This window comes from Corvus hawaiiensis, chromosome 5 (genome assembly GCF_020740725.1).
Source record: "Corvus hawaiiensis isolate bCorHaw1 chromosome 5, bCorHaw1.pri.cur, whole genome shotgun sequence".
In the NCBI taxonomy this organism is placed as follows: Eukaryota; Metazoa; Chordata; class Aves; order Passeriformes; family Corvidae; genus Corvus; species Corvus hawaiiensis.
Window position 1 is genome coordinate 1,107,604 of NC_063217.1, and position 21,502 is coordinate 1,129,105.

The 21,502-nt window shown below is 52.4% G+C and overlaps 1 protein-coding gene across 3 annotated transcripts in view; it reads right to left on the reverse strand.

Annotated features, from left to right (window-relative positions):
* The window catches only part of ALMS1 (ALMS1 centrosome and basal body associated protein), a 53,814-nt gene extending 39,449 nt beyond the window's left edge, over positions 1 to 14,365 (reverse strand). For all 3 annotated transcript variants that reach the window (XM_048303869.1, XM_048303870.1, XM_048303868.1), the window contains exons 1-4: positions 14,318 to 14,365; positions 14,144 to 14,245; positions 3,255 to 3,425; positions 2,544 to 2,727 (exon numbers count right to left, since the gene is read on the reverse strand). In XM_048303869.1, the coding sequence (XP_048159826.1) occupies positions 2,544 to 2,727; positions 3,255 to 3,425; positions 14,144 to 14,230 (442 nt within the window). In that variant the 5' untranslated portion in view covers positions 14,231 to 14,245; positions 14,318 to 14,365. The remainder of the gene's footprint in view (positions 1 to 2,543; positions 2,728 to 3,254; positions 3,426 to 14,143; positions 14,246 to 14,317) is intronic.
* Positions 14,366 to 21,502: the final 7,137 nt, after the last annotated feature.

Below are 21,502 nucleotides of genomic sequence, written 5' to 3' on the forward strand. Positions count from 1 at the left end.
GGGATCCTGCTGGCACATTTGGGGCGCTCAGGAGGATCCTGGGAGCACATTTGGGGCGCTCAGAGGGATCCAGGGAGCACATCTGGGGTGCTCAGGAGGATCCTGCTGGCACATTTGGGGTGCTCAGGGGGATCCAGGCTCGCTGTGCCCAGCCAGAGCCGGGCTGGCAGCAGGTGCCCGGGCTGGGAGCAGCAGTGACGTCAGCCCCGCTCTCCCAGAGCATCTCGTGTCAAAACAGGGATTTTTCCTGCTGTCACTCTGAAGGTCAAAAGCTTCCCCAGTCAGGCTCACCGAGCAGGCAAAGCTGGGCCTGTTCCTTTTCTCGCAGCCTCCTGACAAGTCAGAATGCCACAGTCAAGCTGCCATTTGGGGGGATAAAAAAGGAAGGCGAAACAAACACAAAGCCTTGGCTCTGTCAAGCTGTTCCACAGAGCAGCAGGAGCATCTCGGTACAACTGCCACTGCCACTCCGCCTGGCGCTGAACACAAGGCACTTTTTGAAGAGGAGAAGGAGAAATAAATGAGTGTTGCAGCCATGGCTTCCTCCCCTCTCACCTCTCCTCCCCTACCTGGGAACTCAGTGCACGCACAAAGCTGCAGCCACTGGCACATCTCTGGAGAGCAACAGAGAAAACAGCAGCAGAGGAGAGGGCTCTGCATCTTTTATCACATTAAAGAGCCTTCTGCCTGCTCCTTAATTCCAGCTGCACTGGAAACACAAAGCTGGACAAATATCAAGAAGTTTTTCTTTATTAAACGGTTTCCAGTTCTGCAAATAGCAGTAATGGGGGAAAAGGGCTGTAAAATACATGAATCACAAGAATCCTGCCCAGAGGATGTGGGCAAGGACAAAGGATGGCCAGCCTTCCATGTCCTCCCCCTTTCTGAGATCTGTCCTGACCCTCAATTTCCTACAAAAACGGGGATTTATTCACTATCAACCAACTCCCTGGGGTGCACACACAGCTTTTCATCACCAAGCCGCCTGCAGACCCAAATCTGAGACACTCAAGAATGGTTTTCATTTCATGAAGGAGAAAAACTCTTCAAAAACATCTCCCAAGTAGTTCCAAAGGCCCAGCAGTCAGCAATTAACCAGCTGTGAACGAACTCAGCCCTTACCAGCCTGTCTGTGCTGCGACACAGAACAGGAACTCACTCCATGCTCCCCTGTCCTCACCACCTGCCTATGGAAAACAAATCAGTCCAGAGGCTCAACCAGAAGTTCTTTGAACCAGATAATCCAAGTTACCCAAACGCAGCTTAATCTCTGCAGTAAATGTAACAGAGACACCAGGGACAGCTGCAGCCATCGGGGTGAGACCACAGTGGGAGGGACTGAGCCTCGGGCCTCAGAGGGTTTGGGATGAACCAGAATCCACCCAAGATGTTCCTTCTCCTCTCAGAGGCTCCTTCACAAAGGATGGAGCAAAATCATCACAAAAACTGATGAAAATGACCAAGAGCTTTGCATTAAAAAAAAAGAAATCAAATTCATAAAACCCTCAGGAGCTGCTACGAGGCAATTCCCGAGGCAGTTTCAACTCCATGCCCTTAAGGGGTGTTTTAACTTCCAAACAAAACCCCAAAAAGCAGCCTACACACAGGCAAGGTGACACAGGCAATGGCAAATTGCACAGCTGAGCTTGCAGTTAACTGTAAGCACAGAAGGTTTATTTTAAAATATCACAATTGTGTTATTTGCCTCTCAGTAATTTTGTTTGTTTGTGAAGAAACACCACTGGTGTGGTGGCAGCAGCTTTAGAGGCACCTTCGTGCCTCAGTCACGTCCTGGAAAGGTGAGTCACAAATGGAAGGGAACTCTTGGGTTTGCAGAGGGATCAATGCCAAAAGAGCCCCTCTGGGCTGAGGAACAGCATTTCTGTGTTCCCACTGAGCTGGAGCTACCACAGATTTACCAGGATGCTCCGAGTCCACGTGAAAACGAAAGGAGCCAATGGAGCAAAAAGGTGAAATTTTACATCTTGGAATTTCTCAAACCCACCTTTAACTGAGCTGTTGGGATTCGATGTGAAAAGCAGCAACCGAGACAGTGAACCTGGCTGAAGCCAACGTGTTAGAACTGGAAAGTCTCAGTGGCAGCAACATAAACTGCACCCAAACACCAGTGATAGCAAAGGAACAAAAATCATGGAATGGTTTGGTCGGGAGGGATTTCAAAGATATCCCATTCCACCCCCTGCACGGGCGGGGACACCTCCCACTGTCCCAGGCTGCTCCAAGCCCTGTCCAGCCCGGCCTTGGGCACTGCCAGGGGTGGAAGCTGCACTCAGGTTTATTCTTAATTCCACAGGAAAACAAGAGTGAAGTTTCACCTGAGACAAAAGGAACCTGCTGACTGTTAGAGGATCCCCAGAGGGCACATGAACCCTTCACCTCCTCCTGAGGTGGGCTTTGACAACAAAATTACACCAAACACACCTTGCAAACCTCATCTCTCACTAAAGTCAAGTCAGACCCAGGTCAGGGATTGACTGAACAGTAAAATGTTAATTGTGCAGCAGCTGGCACGTGGAACATACCCAGCAGTGAGGCAGGGGCTGGAGCTCCAGGAGAAGCTTCTGCTGAGGGCAGCAGCCCTTCCTCCAGCGTGGGGAATTCCGACAGGTCCTGCCTGCCGCAGCTCAGGCCCAGCCTGGTGTCCAAGGCAGCGCTGGAACAGCTGCTCTCTGCTTCTGCTGGGAGCCGGAACCACGGCTCCATCCCCTGAGGGAGGAAAAGCTGCTCCAGCACCATCAAAGCTGCATGAGACTGAAACAATGCAATCATTGACTGTAAATTGTACTTCCTATACAAATACTCAGCTTCGGATGTGAAAGAATCTTTCATTCTGAGAATGAATTTTTTATTCATTAATAAAAGCAGGGAAGTGTCCCAGTGAACTGGGAAAAGGACAGCACTGTCCCTGCCGAAGCTCTTCTGCCTTTGGAGACACTACCAAGGTGTTAAAGCTCCTTCCCACAGCAGAGTTTTGCTGTATGAGCCAGAATCTCTGCACAACCACTTGGAAATCCGATTTTTTTACTCAGCTCAGATCACACCAATCAGCTCAGCCTTTTGACACCTGTGAGCTGAGGGAATTCTCAGAGCAATTCAGTGTTTGGCAGCACATCCAGCAGATCTCCTGCGACTGCATCGCAGTGCAAGGTCGGCATCACACAGACAAAGCACCTCCTGTTAATTGCAATCACGTAATTACCGCTCCCCCCGAGGCAGACGGGCTCAGTACACACCCTGGCAGCAGCAGTGGTTTCCTGAGGGATGGCTGCTCCCAGGGACACCTCACTGATGGCTGCTCCCAGGGACGCCCCGCTGCTCCCGCACTCCTGGGTTCCACTGCTGCTACTGCTTCGGCTCAGGGACTCCTCCCTCCAGGCACGGCACGGGGGAGTGGTGGCAATGGGCTGGAAGAGAGAGATCATTTGCTGGTTAAAAACACAGGTTATTGCTTTGTATCCCAGTGTGTGTTTATGTGCTTCATGGATAATGAAATAGAGAAAATACTCAGGCCATCCCCAACAGGAAAGGTTGGGTGCCAGCCCCACGGACTTGGGCAGGGACTTAAACTCCATTAAAACGTCCCAAACTTTACTAAAAGGGGCAGGTTCCTTTCCCACTTTAGCTCCCTGTGAGCATCATTTTGTGCTCAGCAGCCAATCCCTTCCCAGGGCCAGGAATTTCCCATTCCCAAATCCATGTAAATCACAAAATACCAAAACTCAAAATTCAGCACCTTGATCACGGTCAGCTGCTGGCATTTGTCCTGTCTCATTTATTACCAGTGGTTGCTGGGGTTTCTAACAGTGTTTTTTAAGTTTATTTTTAATGTTTATTTATTATTTCATTAAAACAGGATTTTATCTATATTAATGTTTTTAACTGTATTTTAAAAGGCATCTTATGTAAATATCTTCAGGCAAGCCTGGGCTGATTTCTCTATTATAATGTAGCAATATCTGCCATACTCTGAAGCAGGAATGGAAGTGGAATTGGATTCCTGCCTGGAAAAGCAGCTGTAACACCTCCTTCCCCACGAGGTACCAGAGGAAGCTGCTCCTGAGCCCAGTGAAATTTCTCCCCTCTCTCATCCCAGCCCTGAGGACACAGCCACTGGAACAGCTTTCCCCAGACAGAGTCAGCCAGGTTCACACACACGGATCATCTCTGGGAAACTGCACTTCTGGGACACAGAAATGTTGCAGGAATGGAGCTGTCAGCCCAAAAAACCTGGAGACGAGTGCTGGAGAATATCAGGGAGGATGAAGTGGGAAGTGACGTGGGAAAATAGTCACAGACAGAAAAGGATCTCCCAGAATGAAAGAGAGAAAAGTCCAGAACACAGAGCTGTTCCAATGGAAATTAAATGTAAAGTTCAGCATTTCAGGTTGTTCTCTTGCAGTGTGAATATTCCCTCCCAGATGAGCTAAACTCTCACCTGGGTTCTGCTCCATCCTTATGCAAAGCTGGAGGGATGTGAATTAAAGCTGAAGACGTTTTAAATTCTATTACAAAACTGCTCATCCATACTGGAATTTCAGCAAGCTGAGTTCACTCTTGACCACTTATTAATGCAATTTTTTTTTTTTAATGTAACATCTACAAAAATAAACTACAGCCATGACAAATGGATCTCCACTCCAACAACTCCCCCATGCCAGCGTCGGTGTCTAAAGGGGTCAGCTCCTGCACATCATCCCAGGAACCATGTCCATGGTGCCCCCAAACCCCCTCAGTTACTGTCAGGGACTGGGGACAAGGCATGGAGGGACAGGACACAGGGAATGGCTTCCCACTACCACAGGGCAGGGATGGATGGGAGATTGGGCAGGAATTGTTCTCTGTGAGGGTGGGCAGGCCCTGGCACAGGGTGCCCAGAGCAGCTGGGGCTGCCCCTGGATCCCTGGCAGTGCCCAAGGCCAGGCTGGACATTGGGGCTTGGAGCAGCTGGGACAGCAGGAGCTGTCTCTGCCCATGGCAGGGGTGGGATGGGATGGGCTTTAAGGTCCCTTCCACCCAAACCATTCCATAATTCTACGACACCAATATATTCCATAAAATCATCCCTGGAAAAAGCTAAGACTCCTCTGGAGTTTGCTCTTTCAAAATTTCTTTCAAAGAAAGCAAAATTTCAAGTTTTACACAAGTGCATTTATCCAGCCCTGCGTTTATCCCCATGTGATGCTCTGAAGAGGATCAGAAGCCAACCACGCTTGAGACACTGAAGTAAGAGAATCATGGAATCCCTGAGGCTGGAAAAGCCCTCCCAGCCCATGGAGTCCAAGCTGTGCCCGATCCCTGCCCTGTCCCCAGCCCAGAGCACTCAGTGCCACCTCCAGGAATCCCTTGGACACCTCCAGGGATGGGGACTCCACCATAACCTTAAGGAAAGACCATTCCTTCCTGCAGTCAAACACTTCCCACCGAGGCAGGATTCTCCTGCCATTCCTGATCCTGAGCTGTGCTGTCCCACGCCAGAAGCCCAAGCTCCAAGGGGCAGCTCCCATGGGACAAACCACACAGGAGCAATCCCTCCTTTTCCAGGGCCTGGCAGGGGAGCAGCAATCAGACACGCCGCTGCATTCTTCCAGTTCTAATCCTCACTCCAGAGAGCACCATGAAGGAAATAGCCCAGGGTAAGAAACTGCCCCGTGTTAGCACGGGGTGTGCCAGGGCACAGCACACAGAACGAGGCAGAGGGAAGGATTTAGTAAATGAGTGTAATCATCTCCGAGGGCTCCCATGTCATTTAAATCAAACGAAGAAAATGTAACAACGTTTTCTTCTTGAAATTCAATACATCGGTTTTGCTGCTAAATACATAAAGAGGGGTAAAGACAAAAATAAAGCTGAACAACTACAGCCACCCCCACACCACACAGTGCCATGAATTAAAGAGCTGGAAAAACAGCTCTGAACTCATGCTGCAGTTCATGGAAAGAAATATGAATGTTACTCAGTTCTGAATTACTTTCAACATCCAGGTTAGCTCTCCTTACGTCATTCTGCCCCACAGACCTCTGAAAGTATCCCACAATAGAACACAGGAGAACAAAGGAAAAACCTAGGGAGACAAGGGAAAGATCTCCCTAGATAACTAATCCCAACTATCTGATCTTCCCAGGACATCAGAAATACCCTGATTTCTCCCAGCACATGGAGTCCAACCACAGCCCAGCACTGCCAGGCCACCACTAAACCACTTCCCCAAGGACCACACGCACACGTGTTTTGAACACTTCCATGGATTGTGATTCCACCACTCCCCAGGCAGCCTGTTCCAGTGCCTGACAGCCCTTTCAGGGAAGAAACTTCCCCTAATATCCAACCCAGACCTCCCCTGGCCCAACCTGAGGCTGCTCCCTCTTGTCCCGATGTTTGTTAGCCGGGACGCTCTGAAAGGCTCTGGGCTCTGTTTGTGCATTACTTTATGTTCAAACTGAATGTGGGAGTAATTCAAAACTGTCTCAGGTGTCACAAATAAGAGCTAAATGCAGCTTTCCAGCCGGTCCAGGCGCTGTCCCCGGCCCAGGAAGCCTCTGGAAGCAGGGCAGGAGCAGGGAGCGCTGCTCACCATCCCACGGCACGGTGAGAGCCCGGAGCCGCCGGGAGCCCGCAGCCGCTGCTCCGGGCAGGGACACGGCCAGACAGGAACCCACCTGGCAAACAGGGCAGGAATGGGCTGCTCTGCCCCTGGGGCTACAGGAATCTCTCTGGCAGACACACGGGATGCAGGCCATGCTGTCTGACACCAAGCTGCTCCTTCACGGAGCAGCTTCCAGCCTGGAATGAACGGTGAGGAAAAGCAAAGCAGCTCTTGTGCAAAAGCCCTTCAGCACTTCACAGTTCCCTTAATGCCAATAAATGTGACTGCAATCCACAACAACCCAACAATTTCATTTATCGTGGCTTTATGATCTTTATCAACCCTGTTACGTGTGCAAAAAATTGTTAATAAAAAACCAAAGTCTCATTTAACTGCAAATAAGGTTCTACATCTTTTTTTTTTTGGCCAGAAGCCCAGTGGCACAAATTGGATAAAAATCATTCAAATTTAAGTCCAGCTACTGAAATGGATAAAAATTCCCACTGTCTGCAACCAGTTCAGCACTAGAAGTTCATCTGTGAACGTGCCAATAAATAATACAGATTTCCAAAAGCGTCACAGAAATGTAACAATGATTTGGTGCTGTCAGGTATGAGAAACACAAATTACTGAAGCTGTACCTCGTTTTTCCAGTCAGGACTGGTGTGCCAGCAGTACTTTCCAGACCCAAACCATTCCCTCCTGCCACGAAGGCACCACCACCAGCAGATCTGGTAAATTCTGAACTGGATTATTTTGTGTAACAATCTTCGGGCTTCCAAGGTCCACAAGAGGTGAGACCCAGCACAGCAGATGTCAATCATGATTCCTGACACGACAAACTGCCAGGGATGTGCTGCCAGCACTCCAGAAAGGTGAGCCTGGATGTTCACACAACATCCACTGCCCTTGCAGGCACTGCCAGTGCATCACTTGGGATCCCTTAGAAACAGAAGTTACCCCCATCAGGTTCCTGACATCAACGGATTTATGGAGCCGCCAAAACCAAGGGGCAAATTCAGCACTGCTGGTCTGAGACCAAGTCTCCTGTTTTTCCCAGGAAAGCAAAGCTTCCAAGGAGAACAGCACTCCCTGCTCACAGCCCCACCTCAGCTGGGCACTGTAGGGCACTGTGGGCTCTGTCACACAGGGTGGGCACTGTCACACAGGGTGGGCACTGTCACATCCCTGGCAGGGCACTGTAGGACAGTGTGGGCACTATCACACACTGTGGGCACTGTAGGACAGTGTGGGCACTGTCACCCCCCTCAGTGCCTGAAGCACAGATTTTATTCAGCTCATCACGAGGTACCTGAGCTTTGCAGGGCCAACCTGTCATTATCTCCAAGGGTTCAGGCTCTGCCCCGTGGGTAAGGACCTGGCCCAGCACTTCCCCACCCTCTTCATAAAGGCTGATTTCCTTGGCTCCAGTTGGGATTCCTCCTGCTCTAACACCTCACACTGCAGCCTGACCCATCACTGTGCACCTCCAGGAGCCTTCCTCTGCCTTCTCCAAACCCTGCTCCGGCAGGGAAGCACCACTGCCACCTCCTCACCTTCCTCCTCCTCCTGCCCAGCCCAGACTGACCACTGCACTCTGTGCCCCAGCCCTCACTGCCTTGGTGCTTCCACCAGGCTCAGGCCACTTTGCTGACCTGTCCCTTGTCCTGGCAGCTCCAAACAGGAGAGAGGATCCAGCTGTGGGCAAGGAGGGAATAATTTCCTTCAGTGTTGTTTCATTAATGCAGCCTGAAGCAGACAGGGCACTGCCACCTGCCCTGACCTCACTGCCCACCAGGGCCTCGGGCTCTTCCCTGCAGGGCCACCAGCCAGAACTGAAGTGCCAGGATTTTATCCCTCAGTGAGAAACCCTCTGTATTTTCCATGGCTAAAGCTCAGGATCCTCTGGGGCCGTTAACCCAGCTGGCCAAGGTCCCAGTGAATGGCAGCCCCCGCCTCCAGCCTGGCACTGCCCCAGCTCAGTGTCACCCAAACCCCAGCACGTCCCCTGGGTCACGGTGATGGCACAACGCAGCCCCAGCCCAGGGACTGGCCCCAGAGGAACAGGAGCCTTTTGAGCAGCTGGCCAGGCTGACTGGGCAGTGGCTCTCCAGGCCCTCATTCCTGCCTTTCCTGAAAAAGATCCCAACCTTTCTGCAGTTCTCACAAACACCTCTGCCCACCACCACCTTCCAAAGGGGATCGAGGGGCCATCCCAGCACCCCCAGAGCCACCTGTCCAGCCCTCTGGACTCCTGTCTGCCCAGTTCATCCCAGCAGCCCTGAGCCCTCATCACCGCCCCAGGCACCACCTCACCCCCGAACTCTTCTCCAGGCACACAGGGCAGGGAGGAACATTCCACTGCACTGTGGGTTTATCCCATTTCTGTCCAACTGAAGCTGGATTCCTCTTTCTGTTAATTCTGAACTGACTAATTTGGGTTTCATGGAGCAGCTCAGCCAGAAGGGACCTTGAAAGATCATCTGCTCCAACCTCATGTGGGAAAGGGAAAAGCCCAATTCCCAGATAAAAGCACAAGCAGAGTTAACAGTGCTGCAGTCCCCACAGCTGATAACCAAACCCAGGAACTTCCCCCCAAAATCAGCCTTCTCCTGGCTTACTGCCAATAAAATTTAGAGTCACCCAGGGTAGCTTTGCCATCAGATTTTCATTCCTGTGCAAAGCCCCCTTAACTCCCTGCTGCCCAAATCTCACCTCCAATATGAACATTTAACAGCATTTCTGAGTTACTTCATGGAATGAGAAGCTACCACTTCTTTACACTCTCAGCTTTGGACCACTAAAAAGCACTGAGTATCCCCTGATTTTTCATTTATTCTCTTTTTAAATCATACTTGCAAGAGCTGCGCTGTCCTCCGGTTTTTAGGAAAATGCTCATTCTTTTATCTTTTCCACCACTGAAATAAAAGGTACCTCTGTTAGCAGGTACCTTAGTTTGTTATTTGTACTTACCTTTAAAAAAACAAAAAGCAGAACACAGAACTTGAAGGAATGATGGACATTCTGGAACATAACCATCAATCTGCAGCATTTAAGAATGAAAACCAGGAACCTGATCCTCCTGGGTCTGATTTGTCATACTCAAGTTTAGCTAAATGTAGAATCAGAAACTTCATAGGGCAGGGCTTAAATCATCCTCAGCACCAAAAATAAACTGAAGAGGAAATGGACAGAGGTGATAAAGCCAGAAGTGGTATAAACAGTAAGAAGTCTCCTTATGGTGGTTATAGAATTGCCCCCCACTGTTACACTCTGATGGCCATAATACCTGTTAAATGACCACAAACTGGCCCTTGGGCTGGGAGAGCATTCCCAGCCTCTCCTCAGTGAGCAAAACCTTGAGGGAAGTGTTAAATAGAAGTGTTTTTAAGCCAGTTTGAACCTCAGTCCGCTGCAAATCTGTGCTGGCTCCTGTCACAACGTGTGACAGAACACCCCAGAGGCCAGGACAGGTGAGCAGGGCACGGCAGCACAGGCGACTCCTGTTCACTGCTGGGCTGGGCTGCATGCTCTGGATGCGCCTGGGAACCGCCAGCCCCGCCTGCCACAAGTCACCAGCAGAGGCGATTTTCTCCTCGTCAATTGGAATTACAGCTGAAATAATCTCAGAATAGAACAGAAATACACAGCAGAGGTGTGAGAGCAGGAGTCCTGGGGCAGCAGAAGATGCCCCCGGCTGCTCTGCCTGCCCCTGCAGCCCCAGCCCCGGGGGAGCAGCAGCAACGGGCTCAGCTCAGCTCCAGCTGGGATTCCCAGAGCTCAGCTCTGGTTGTCAGAGCAGCACTCACATCCCAGAGCACAACAAACAGAGAAGGAAGCAACGGCCACCAGGAAACAACACCCCACCAGGAAACAACACCCGACACCCAAAAACGACCCAAATAAACTGACCTGTGATGAGCAGAACAAAGGTAACCCAAGGAACAGGAGGGAAATCCACTGCTTTACAACAACACAACTTGCAAATCAAAGTGACTGTGAAACTTGCCTGTAAATCAGCACTCAAAGGAACTTCATTTCTATTTAAATATATATAAGAATAAGCAGCAGTGCAAGATCCAGCCCTGCTCTCCTGTGGCAAGTTACCCTTCCCAAAAACACAGAGGGCAGGTCCTTCTGCAGAAGGGTTCTGGAAACTGCATTAAGATTACCCTGACTGCCCATGTTCATCGAAGTCAGACCTGCCTTTAAGATGTCCTATTTACTCCCATGGCCGCTTCCATCCTTTCAGGTTTTATTATTTGTCCTGGTGAGACTGAACCTGCACCAGTCTGTCCTTCCTCCCAGGGAATGTTTCTAAAAGTTGATAAGGCATCTACCTCTGTTTTCCATGTGGCTGCTGCACCTCTGAGCTCCTTCCTTGCTCTGGAGCCATCACCACCCTGGGACCTTGGCTGTGAGCACAGGGACACGGTTATCACCATGTGCCAGAACAGTGCAACACCACAGGAAGGATCTCCCCAGCGCTCTCACAAGGTGTCAGCTCAGGAGGACACGGATTCCTGCATGGATCTGATGGGCCACCATTTCCACGGATCTCCTCCCAGTCTCCAGCACAAATATGAGCACAGCCAAGTGCACAGAGCCGTGTACAACTCCTCCATGGAGCCAGTTCAGCCTGGGGAAGAGAAGGCTCCAGGGAGACCTCCAGTACCTCCCAGGACTTAAAGGTGGCTTTTAAGAAAGAAAACCAACTTTTTACACTGGCAGATACTGATAGGACAAGAGGGGACTGCTTTAAATTAAAAGCTGAGAGATTTAGATTAGATATTGGGAATAAATCCTTCCCTGTGAGATGGGGAGGCCCTGGCACAGGGTGCCCAGAGCAGCTGTGGCTGCCCCTGGATCCCTGGCAGTGTCCAAGGCCAGGCTGAAGAGGGCTTGGAGCAGCCTGGGACAGTGGGAGGTGTCCCTGCCTATGGCAGGGGTAGGACTAAATGATCTTTACAGTCCCTTCCAAGCAAACCATGCTGTGATTCCATGACTTCAGCCTCTCTGTCCCTGACTTCCCTGGAGGGTCAGTGACTTCCCTGGAGGGTCAGTGACTCAGCCAGCTGCACTCACCTGTCAGCAGGGCAGAATAAGGCCCGAAGGAAACAGAATAATTTATAATTATTAGATTATAATTACAATAATAACAGAACACACAGCCTTTTCCCAGGAGGGAAGGAGGAATCCAGAGTCACTGCTGCCCTTCTCCCAGGGGAGAGTGCAGGGCACGGGAGGGACCAGGGCGGCCACGGCCCCTGCTGGAGCAGCAGGGGAAGGGGGCTCAGGTCAGCCACGTCCCCCCTTTCCCCGGGGGGGAAGAGTGACCCATTAAAAGCCCCTTCATGGAGCAGGAGGTGACACTGGGCCAGCTGTCGCATTCCCCGGATAAGGAGCAGTGCAGTGCCCCAGCGTGTCACACACACAGAGGATAAGGAGCAGTGCAGTGCCCCAGCGTGTCACACACACACACAGCTGGGATAAGGAGCAGTGCAGTGCCCCAGCGTGTCACACACACAGACACAGAGCTGGGATAAGGAGCAGTGCAGTGCCCCAGCGTGTCACACACACACACAGAGCTGGGATAAGGAGCAGTGCAGTGCCCCAGCGTGTCACACACACACACAGAGCTGGGATAAGGAGCAGTGCAGTGCCCCAGCGTGTCACACACACACACACAGAGCCAGGATAAGGAGCAGTGCAGTGCCCCAGCGTGTCACACACACACACAGAGCCAGGATAAGGAGCAGTGCAGTGCCCCAGCGTGTCACACACACACACAGAGCCAGGATAAGGAGCAGTGCAGTGCCCCAGCGTGTCACACACAGACACACCCGGGATAAGGAGCAGTGCAGTGCCCCAGCGTGTCACACACACACACAGAGCCAGGATAAGGAGCAGTGCAGTGCCCCAGCGTGTCACACACACACACAGAGCCAGGATAAGGAGCAGTGCAGTGCCCCAGCGTGTCACACACACACACAGAGCCAGGATAAGGAGCAGTGCAGTGCCCCAGCGTGTCACACACACACACAGAGCCAGGATAAGGAGCAGTGCAGTGCCCCAGCGTGTCACACACACACACCCCCGGGATAAGGAGCAGTGCAGTGCCCCAGCGTGTCACACACGCACACACACCCCCGGGATAAGGAGCAGTGCAGTGCCCCAGCGTGTCACACACACACACACAGAGCCAGGATAAGGAGCAGTGCAGTGCCCCAGCGTGTCACACACACACACAGAGCCAGGATAAGGAGCAGTGCAGTGCCCCAGCGTGTCACACACACACACACAGAGCCAGGATAAGGAGCAGTGCAGTGCCCCAGCGTGTCACACACACACACAGAGCCAGGATAAGGAGCAGTGCAGTGCCCCAGCGTGTCACACACACACACACCTGGGATAAGGAGCAGTGCAGTGCCCCAGCGTGTCACACACACACACACCTGGGATAAGGAGCAGTGCAGTGCCCCAGCGTGTCACACACGCACACAGAGCCAGGATAAGGAGCAGTGCAGTGCCCCAGCGTGTCACACACACACACACCTGGGATAAGGAGCAGTGCAGTGCCCCAGCGTGTCACACACACACACACCCGGGATAAGGAGCAGTGCAGTGCCCCAGCGTGTCACACACACACACACACAGGATAAGGAGCAGTGCAGTGCCCCAGCGTGTCACACACACACACACACACAGAGGATAAGGAGCAGTGCAGTGCCCCAGCGTGTCACACACACACACACACAGAGGATAAGGAGCAGTGCAGTGCCCCAGCGTGTCACACACGCACACACACAGAGGATAAGGAGCAGTGCAGTGCCCCAGCGTGTCACACACACACACACACAGAGGATAAGGAGCAGTGCAGTGCCCCAGCGTGTCACACACACACACACACAGAGCCAGGATAAGGAGCAGTGCAGTGCCCCAGCGTGTCACACACACACACACACAGAGCCAGGATAAGGAGCAGTGCAGTGCCCCAGCGTGTCACACACACACACACCCGGGATAAGGAGCAGTGCAGTGCCCCAGCGTGTCACACACGCACACACACAGAGGATAAGGAGCAGTGCAGTGCCCCAGCGTGTCACACACACACACACAGAGGATAAGGAGCAGTGCAGTGCCCCAGCGTGTCACACACACACACCCGGGATAAGGAGCAGTGCAGTGCCCCAGCGTGTCATACACACACACAGAGCCAGGATAAGGAGCAGTGCAGTGCCCCAGCGTGTCACACACACACACACCTCCAGCCTGGCGCAGACACACGCGGATAAGGAGCAATGGAGTGCGCGCACACACACACCCCCACAAACACACGCGTAGGATAAAGAGCAATGGAGTGCCCCAGTCTGGCGCACACACGCACGCACGCACACACGCACACGCACACAGACAGACAGACACAGACACACACACACACACGCACGCACGCACACACAACCGCTGCGAACGGTGAGCGGCTGCTCCCGCCTGCCCGCCACGCCGCCCCCGAGGCCGCCTGCTCGAACCCGTGCTCACCCGAACCCGCTCCTCTGCCTCCTCCTCCTCGCCGGGCTCCACGGCGGCAGAGCGGGGCGGGGAGCCCGTGTCCGAGCCCGTGTCCATGCCGGTGCCCGTGCCCGTGTCCATGCCGGTGCCCGTGCCCGTGTCCGTGCCCGTGTCCGTGCCCGTGTCCATGCCGGTGCCCGTGCCGCCGTCCCTGTCCCGCTCTCCTCCCGGGGCCGCCCCGTCGCCAGGGACTCGCGCTCGCCCCGCGCGCGCACGCGCGGGGACCGCCCCCTCCCCGCGCCGTGATTGGTCACTGAGGGGCGGGGGCGGGGCGCGAGCTCCGCCTCCTGCGCGGTGATTGGCGGGTGGGAAGGGGCGGGGCGGGGCTGCGGGAGCGCGCGCGCGCGGGGGTTTTGGCGGGCAGGGGAAATGCCCGGATGGACCCGGGGGGCGGGGCCGAGGGGCGGGGCCGAGAGGCGCGGTGGGGGGCACGGGCCGGAGAGACCTGGTAGGGGCCGGACACGGGCACGGGCACGGACACGGGCAGGGGCAGGGGCACGGACACGGACACGGACACGGACACGGACACGGACACTGACACCTTCCGCTGTCCAGGGTACTCCAAGCCCCGTCCTGCCTGGCCTTACACAGTGCCAGGGATCCAGGGGCAGCCACAGCTGCTCTGAGAAACCTGTGCCAGGGAAAGGTTTCCCCTTAATATCCGATCTAACAGGATCACAGAATCACAGAATCGCTGAGGTTGGAGAAGCCCTTCCAGACCATCGAGTCCAAGGTGTGCCCAATGCCCCCCTTGTCCCCAGCCCAGAGCACTGAGTGCCACATCCAGGCCTTCCTTGGACACCTCCTGGGATGGCCTCTCTGGGCAGCTACTTCTAATATCCACTCACCCCTTCTGTGAATAAAACCTTCCTGATGTTTGTCCTCTTGTCCTAACTACTCTCTGGCAATGGGAAGCCATTCCCCCTTGTCCTGTCCCTTGTCCCAAGTCCCTCTCCAGCTCTCCTGGAGCCCCTTGGTGATGGATGGACATTGAAATCCTGTATCGGGCATTTTGAGACAGTGCTGGTCTTACCGGGAAATGAGATGGGATTTTCCTACATGGGAATTCCATTCAACTCACTCCCAAGCTCTCCAGCAGGAGTGGAGGTCTCTGGTGGACTGTAAGGAACCATTTTCCCAGTTGGGTTGAAAGGACAGACTCAAAGTTTGGGGAGATGCTCCGCAATCTGGGCAGGTAGAGAAGATGAGAGGAACCTCTCCATGGACACCTTTAGATCTGGGTGTCAATCCTGCATCGCTTCCTGATCCCTGCCATCCTCCATGGCTTCCTGAGCCCTGCAATTTTCCATTGCTTCCCAATCCCTGCAATCCTCCATTGCTTCCCCGTCTCTGCCATCCCACATCACTTCCCTTCAGGTGCCACAAGGGCAGGAGGAGCTCTGCTTTCCCCTGGCACAACCACAGCCTGATCCAGTGGGAGATATCCGTGCCTGTGACAAGGGGGTCAGAACTGGATGGTCTTTAAGGTCCCTTCCAACCCAAACCATTCCATGATTCTGTGATTCTGTGATAACGCTCTCCCTGAGGCATTCATACAAGCACCGATTAACATTCCACATTTCAGCTGGTGTCAGCAAGGGCAAAGGAGGAATTCTCCCTTAAAATCAGGATTTTTATTTACTTTCCTGTGGCATTCCATTGCCCTGAAGCCACAGAGCAGGTGGCAGCTGAGGCACAGGTGCAGCTCTGTGCCCTGACACTGCCAGTCCTTCCCGAGGAGCAGGGACAGGAGCCCTGGGGCCATCGGCTCCACGAGCCAGGTTCCGCTGGCACAACCTCAGTTAATCTTTCATAGTTATTGAGCTCCATCTCAGCAGCAATTAAACTTTCCTGGTGTGGCGTTGGCAAAGTGTCCAGCTGTCCATATGGATTAGCTCCAGACTGCCCAGCTCTCTGCACACCAGACAATAAATAACTGCACCGATTTTCATCCTCTACGAGTAGGGAAGCTGAAGTAACTGGAAAATAAAGGTGCCTCCATAACATTTCCTGTCTCCTGAGTTATTTATTCTGCTCAGGGCAGTTATCTGCCGTGTATCCAGTGGAACATCTCCCAAAAGGCAGTGTCTGCACTGTCTCTGCAGTGATTTGGATGTTATTTTTCAGCACTAGATAAATGGGAATGCTCAAGTACAGCAAGGCAAACATTCCTTAAAATAATTTAAATGCTGACAAGAAAATGCAGCTTGATATTCAAACCCATCTCCTGTTACAAATCCAATTAAACATGTTTGGCTCAGCCTGTCCTGGCACTTGTTTATCCACATCCCTAAAAATCATCACCTCATAATTTATGAGTGGGGCTAAAGAAAATAACACCCATGGGGGTGCATGGCGGGGGTGACTGGGTGAGGGAGAGGAGAGGCAGCAATGGAAAAGTAAATCCCGCTGGAAGAAGCAGCAGTTCCATGCTTGCTTTCCCTGGAAGTACAAGGAACAGCCTGCTTGATTTCAGTGCCGTTTCCCCTCGTTACAGCGGTGCAAGGGCGAGCAGAACGAGCACGGTTGTAGTGCTGAGAACAGCTCCAAATATCATCGGGGAGGAACTTGCCAAGTGCTGTTCTCCACTGCAAGTGACTGAAGGGCTCCTCTTGTCACACAAGCCCGAAATTCTGTCATTCCCTTTATTTTTAGCAGAGCAATTCACAGGCAGGGAGGGGAGGAGGAAGGGTTTGCTGAATGTTTATCGCTCACACATCACACAGGAAGCTGTTCACATTCTTTATTAATTGACTAACAATATCCAGAGACTTACTCAGGCTGAGAGGGAATATGCTCAAATCCTCTCCAGTAAAATGTCACCTGAAATGAAAATGGCAGAGGAATTTTTAGAAAGGCCATCGCTGGGGGAGATTCTTGGAGAGAGATGAACCTGCCTTCCCCAAAAACTCTGTCAACCCCAGGTGCTGTTAAAGGTGGAATGTAACATATTAAAATACAGGGATTGATTAATGTGCTAATTGCAGAGGAGAATATAAAATACAATCGTGACTGCAAATACCCTGGGAAAAAGGAGTATTTGAACATCAGGTCGTGGCTGGTGCCAATGACATGTTAATTGCCAAGTTTTCAACGTGAGGATTTCTGTGCTCCAAGGTAGTTGGAAACTCATCATTACTGAGATCTGATCAACAGGATTCCTCAGCTGTTCTGGAAAATAAATCTCAGCTGGTTTAGTGTCTGTCTATTTCAGTGTCAGGTAACCTAAGAACACCTACACCAGACTGAGCTTTTTCTCCCTGGTTTGTGATTGAAAAAATTGATTTGGTTCCATGGGAGAGATCCAGGTAATCTCTACATCCAGTTCCAGTTAAAAAAATGGAGAGGAAGAGGCAAGTGAATGAAGATGAAGTGTGTCAGAAGGGTGGGCAGCGAGGAGAAAGCAAGTGCTGACACACCAGCAGAGTGATGAGGCAGGTGATTCAATTAGTGAGGGACAGTGGGAGTTCTCAGCTAAAAGAGGAGCTGAAATGTGTATTATTAGTGCCAGCGAAGGAGTTCAGTCTGAGGCTGCAGGACATGAAACCGGGAATTAGGAGAAGGATGATAATAGCGAGGTAGAGCTCCCGAGCAGAGCGCAGGCTCCGAGGAGAATGAAGGGAAGGAAAGCATGAATGGGGAGGATGTGCTCCATGGCGTGCGTGGAGCAGCCGGAGCTGGAACGGTGGGACAGAGGCAGCGCAGGGCACGCCACTGAGCAAAGCTGGGGACGGATTCTTCTCCTGGCTGGCTGCAGCAGCACCAGCAAAGTGCCCTGATTGCTGAAATCCCAGCGGCAAGGCTGGAGGGTTTATTGGCTGATTCTGGCTAAATCAGATTGAAGGATAAACAGAATCTGGGCTTAGCTGTGGTTTCTGATCCGAAAAGTGCAAATCAGGATTAAACCAGGAAAACAGTTTAATGGGATAGAATGATTGGAGGAACTTGGGCTCAGCATCCCCCCACCAAAGCTCAGACTGGGATATTTAAGTGGGGATGGCCGCTGCCTCGCAGTCCATGGCGATGGGTGGTTTGGGGTGGAAAAGACCTTAAAAACTACACAGTGCCACCCTCTGCCATGGGCAGGGACACCTTCCACTATCCCAGGCTGCTCCAAGCTTCATCCAACCTGGCCTGGGACACTGCCAGGGATCCAGGGCCAGCCACAGCTGCTCTGGGCACCCTGTGCCAGTGTCCCTGTGCCGTGGGGAAGAATGACTCAGGAAGGTGCAGTCTCTGAGGGGACACAGCTCCTTCCAGTGAGCCCAGAGGGTGCCCAGGAAAATCAAACACCTGCTTTAGCTACTCTGGTAAGATGCCCAAAATTAGGTTAAATAGACCCAGGTTTTGGGAACTGGAATCTAGGGAAAGCTTGGGATTTCTTCCTGTCAATGGTGCATGAGTTAAAATTTGTTCCATATGCAGTGATGAAACCCCTGCATTGGAAAGGTCTGGACCTGGGGGGGAAACACCCTCAGAGAGGGTACTGGGGATAAACAGGGAGCCTAAGAGAGGGATTGAGAGGACTTGTCCCCAAATGAAGCTTTACTCTGAGGGTCAGCGAGCTCCAGATGCAGTTTGGAGTGTGAAAGTGTCAGCTGGGATGGGAGAAGGAGCTCCAGCGCCTTCCTGGGTAATGCTGAGCCCCGATTTCAGACAAAAGGGGAACATTTGAGTTTCTCCAGTGACCCAGAGTGGGCTGGGAGCTGCTTCAAAACATTCCATGGCCTGACATCCCGAGCTCCAGCGCAGCTCCTGCGCTGCCACAGGCACAGCTTCGGGACGGGTGTCTTGACTCACGTCTTATGCAATCCCTCTCCTCCCCAGGAAGTGAGAAGGAACCGATTAAATCTGCCCACACAGCGTCTCTAATGCCTGAGCTGAAAGTGCTGGGGAATTATGATGGATATATGAAGCCCTTCCCCAGGTTTTCAGGCAAATCAGGGGAAAGTTCCTTCAAAAAATGTACAGCTAATTATGGATTTTCCAGCTGCGATAATGTTTGAAGGTCTAAGTCTTTAATTAAATCAGAGGTTTACGAGTGAACATTTCTGGTAGGAGTCTGTAGGGAGTAGCCTTTGAATTGGTAAATCAACTCCTGAATAAACCACTTGTCAAGCTGAAACGCTGCGTTCCCTGAGTTCTGTGCTAAGTTTAAACAAGAAAATAACTGAATTTTGTGGAGATGAAAAATGGCAGTGCTGGAAACTGGAGATTTTCTCTCACCCTCAGATGCAGAGTAGCTCCTGCAGAACATTTTCTGCTGCTGCTCCAGCAGTGGAATTGTTTGTGCTCCATCACCCATTCAGCCCCTGCTCTCTGTGCTGCCCCACATCCACAGCCCCTGATTCCCTGGGAGGGTGGGGAGGTCCTGGCACAGGGTGCCCAGAGCAGCTGTGGCTGCCCCTGGATCCCTGGCAGTGCCCAAGGCCAGGCTGGACATTGGGGCTGGGAGCAGCCTGGGACAGTGGGAGGTGTCCCTGCCCACGGCAGGCGTGGCACTGGATGGTGTTTGAAGTCCCTTCCCACCCAAGCCATTCCATGACTCTCTAACTGCACTGGTGGATTTTAGGCACTTCAGACCCAGATGTGCCAGGACTGCCCACGCCCCCAGACTGACCCCCCTGATCCAATCTGCAGCAGCATCAGGGCTCTGCGGCGGGGCTTGGGGAAGCCAAGGCATCTGTTTCATATCTGTTTTATCTGTTTAATGCCTGAAACATTGACAAGTGTTAAGTTTCCAATGTCTTCTTCACTTGCAGACCCACAAGGTTGCCCATCACACCAGTGCCCTCGTGGCACTCAGGGGATCAGAACTCCAGACCATCCTTTGTGCTGTTTTCCCTGAGTTCTGGAGCCACCTGCTCTCTTTCCTCACTGACCATCAGCCCACAGGCCATTTTCCCATGATGGCCACATGACCAGCATTAAGGAATTGGTTCTGTGCTCAGCCATCTCCCATCGGCCTGGTGCCCTCTCTTTGGTCTCTTCTGCCTTTGACTCCCCTGTCCTTCTGCCAAGTGTCCCAGTCTCAGCCCATCCCTGGAACATCCCTGCACATCTGTGGCAATGTGCAGAGTACTTGGGCTGGATTGGCAGCATGGCAGGTATGGGAAGCACAGTTCCCTCAGTACAGACTAATCCGAGCCCGGGTGTGTGAGCTCTCTCTGTAATCTCTGGGGGAAAATCAGAGTCTTTTAGGGCATGAGTCAGCTAATCTGTTTTAGTCTCTATTTTGGGAGGAGATGAAGCATGTCCTCAAATTTGCTGTTCTTCTCTGTTGACTTCAAAGGGAACCCAACGTGACTTGCTCAGATGGAGGTGTCTGTGCAATGAAAGTCTATCTTTGGGCCAATGAATCGCAACAATGAAGGGGAAGGGTGACTTCATCCATTATATATTCATTCTTTGGAGGGATGCACTCAGCCTCAAGCTCTGCTACCTGGCTGATGCACTGCTCACTCCTTGAGGGTCCCTTTCCTTGCTCTGCTTCTTTCCAAGGACAGGATCTTGCCTACAACTCCCAAGAATTTATAGACAACGTATGCTGTGACCCTTCCCTACCTCTGGAGCTTCCCAGTCCTCCCGGTGCCTTTCACTCTTCTCCTCCTGATGTAAGAGTTCCTTGATGTTCCACACTCCTGCCTCAAGTACCTCACGCTGTGTCCTTCTCACTCCCTTCCATCCCTTCCCTGCTCTGCCCCCACACCCCATCCATGACTGGGAATTTCTCCCCATAGTCACACCTTAGGTTCTCTCACGGCCAAACCCCTCTGCTCTGACCCCCATCTGACACCTCCATTCCTGCCCCACCCTGCTCTGTCTCCCCCTCCAAGGTCCCTGAACACACTCAACAGTTGCTACAGCAGACTGACGAGTTCAAGGACTTGGCAAATCCAGCTGGATCAGATTGCTCAGGACTTTGTCCAGTGAAGTTCTGAATACTTCCAAGGATGACATACCGAGCCTGTCTAGGATTCTTCCAGTGCCCATCCCTTTAAAGACCTCAGAAATGCTCATTCCAGAGCCCCTCATGAAAGTTAAATGAATAAAATGTAAAAAAGTTAAATCCAGTGGTTCATCCTCACCTTTCCTGACCTGTGAGTCAGTTCCAGAAGTTACCCTCACCTTGAAGTCTTGTCCTTCTCTGGAACCTTCCTATTTCTCCCATGGCTCCTTCAGGGCAGATGTCTTCAGTGTGGACTTTAGAGGATTTTCTCTCCCCTTCATGAGCTGGAAGAGAACTGGACATGCCCTGGCCATGTGTGCTGGCACCCAGACCCCCCCAGCCCTGGGCTGATCCCAGCGTGGGCAGCAGGAAAGGTGGGA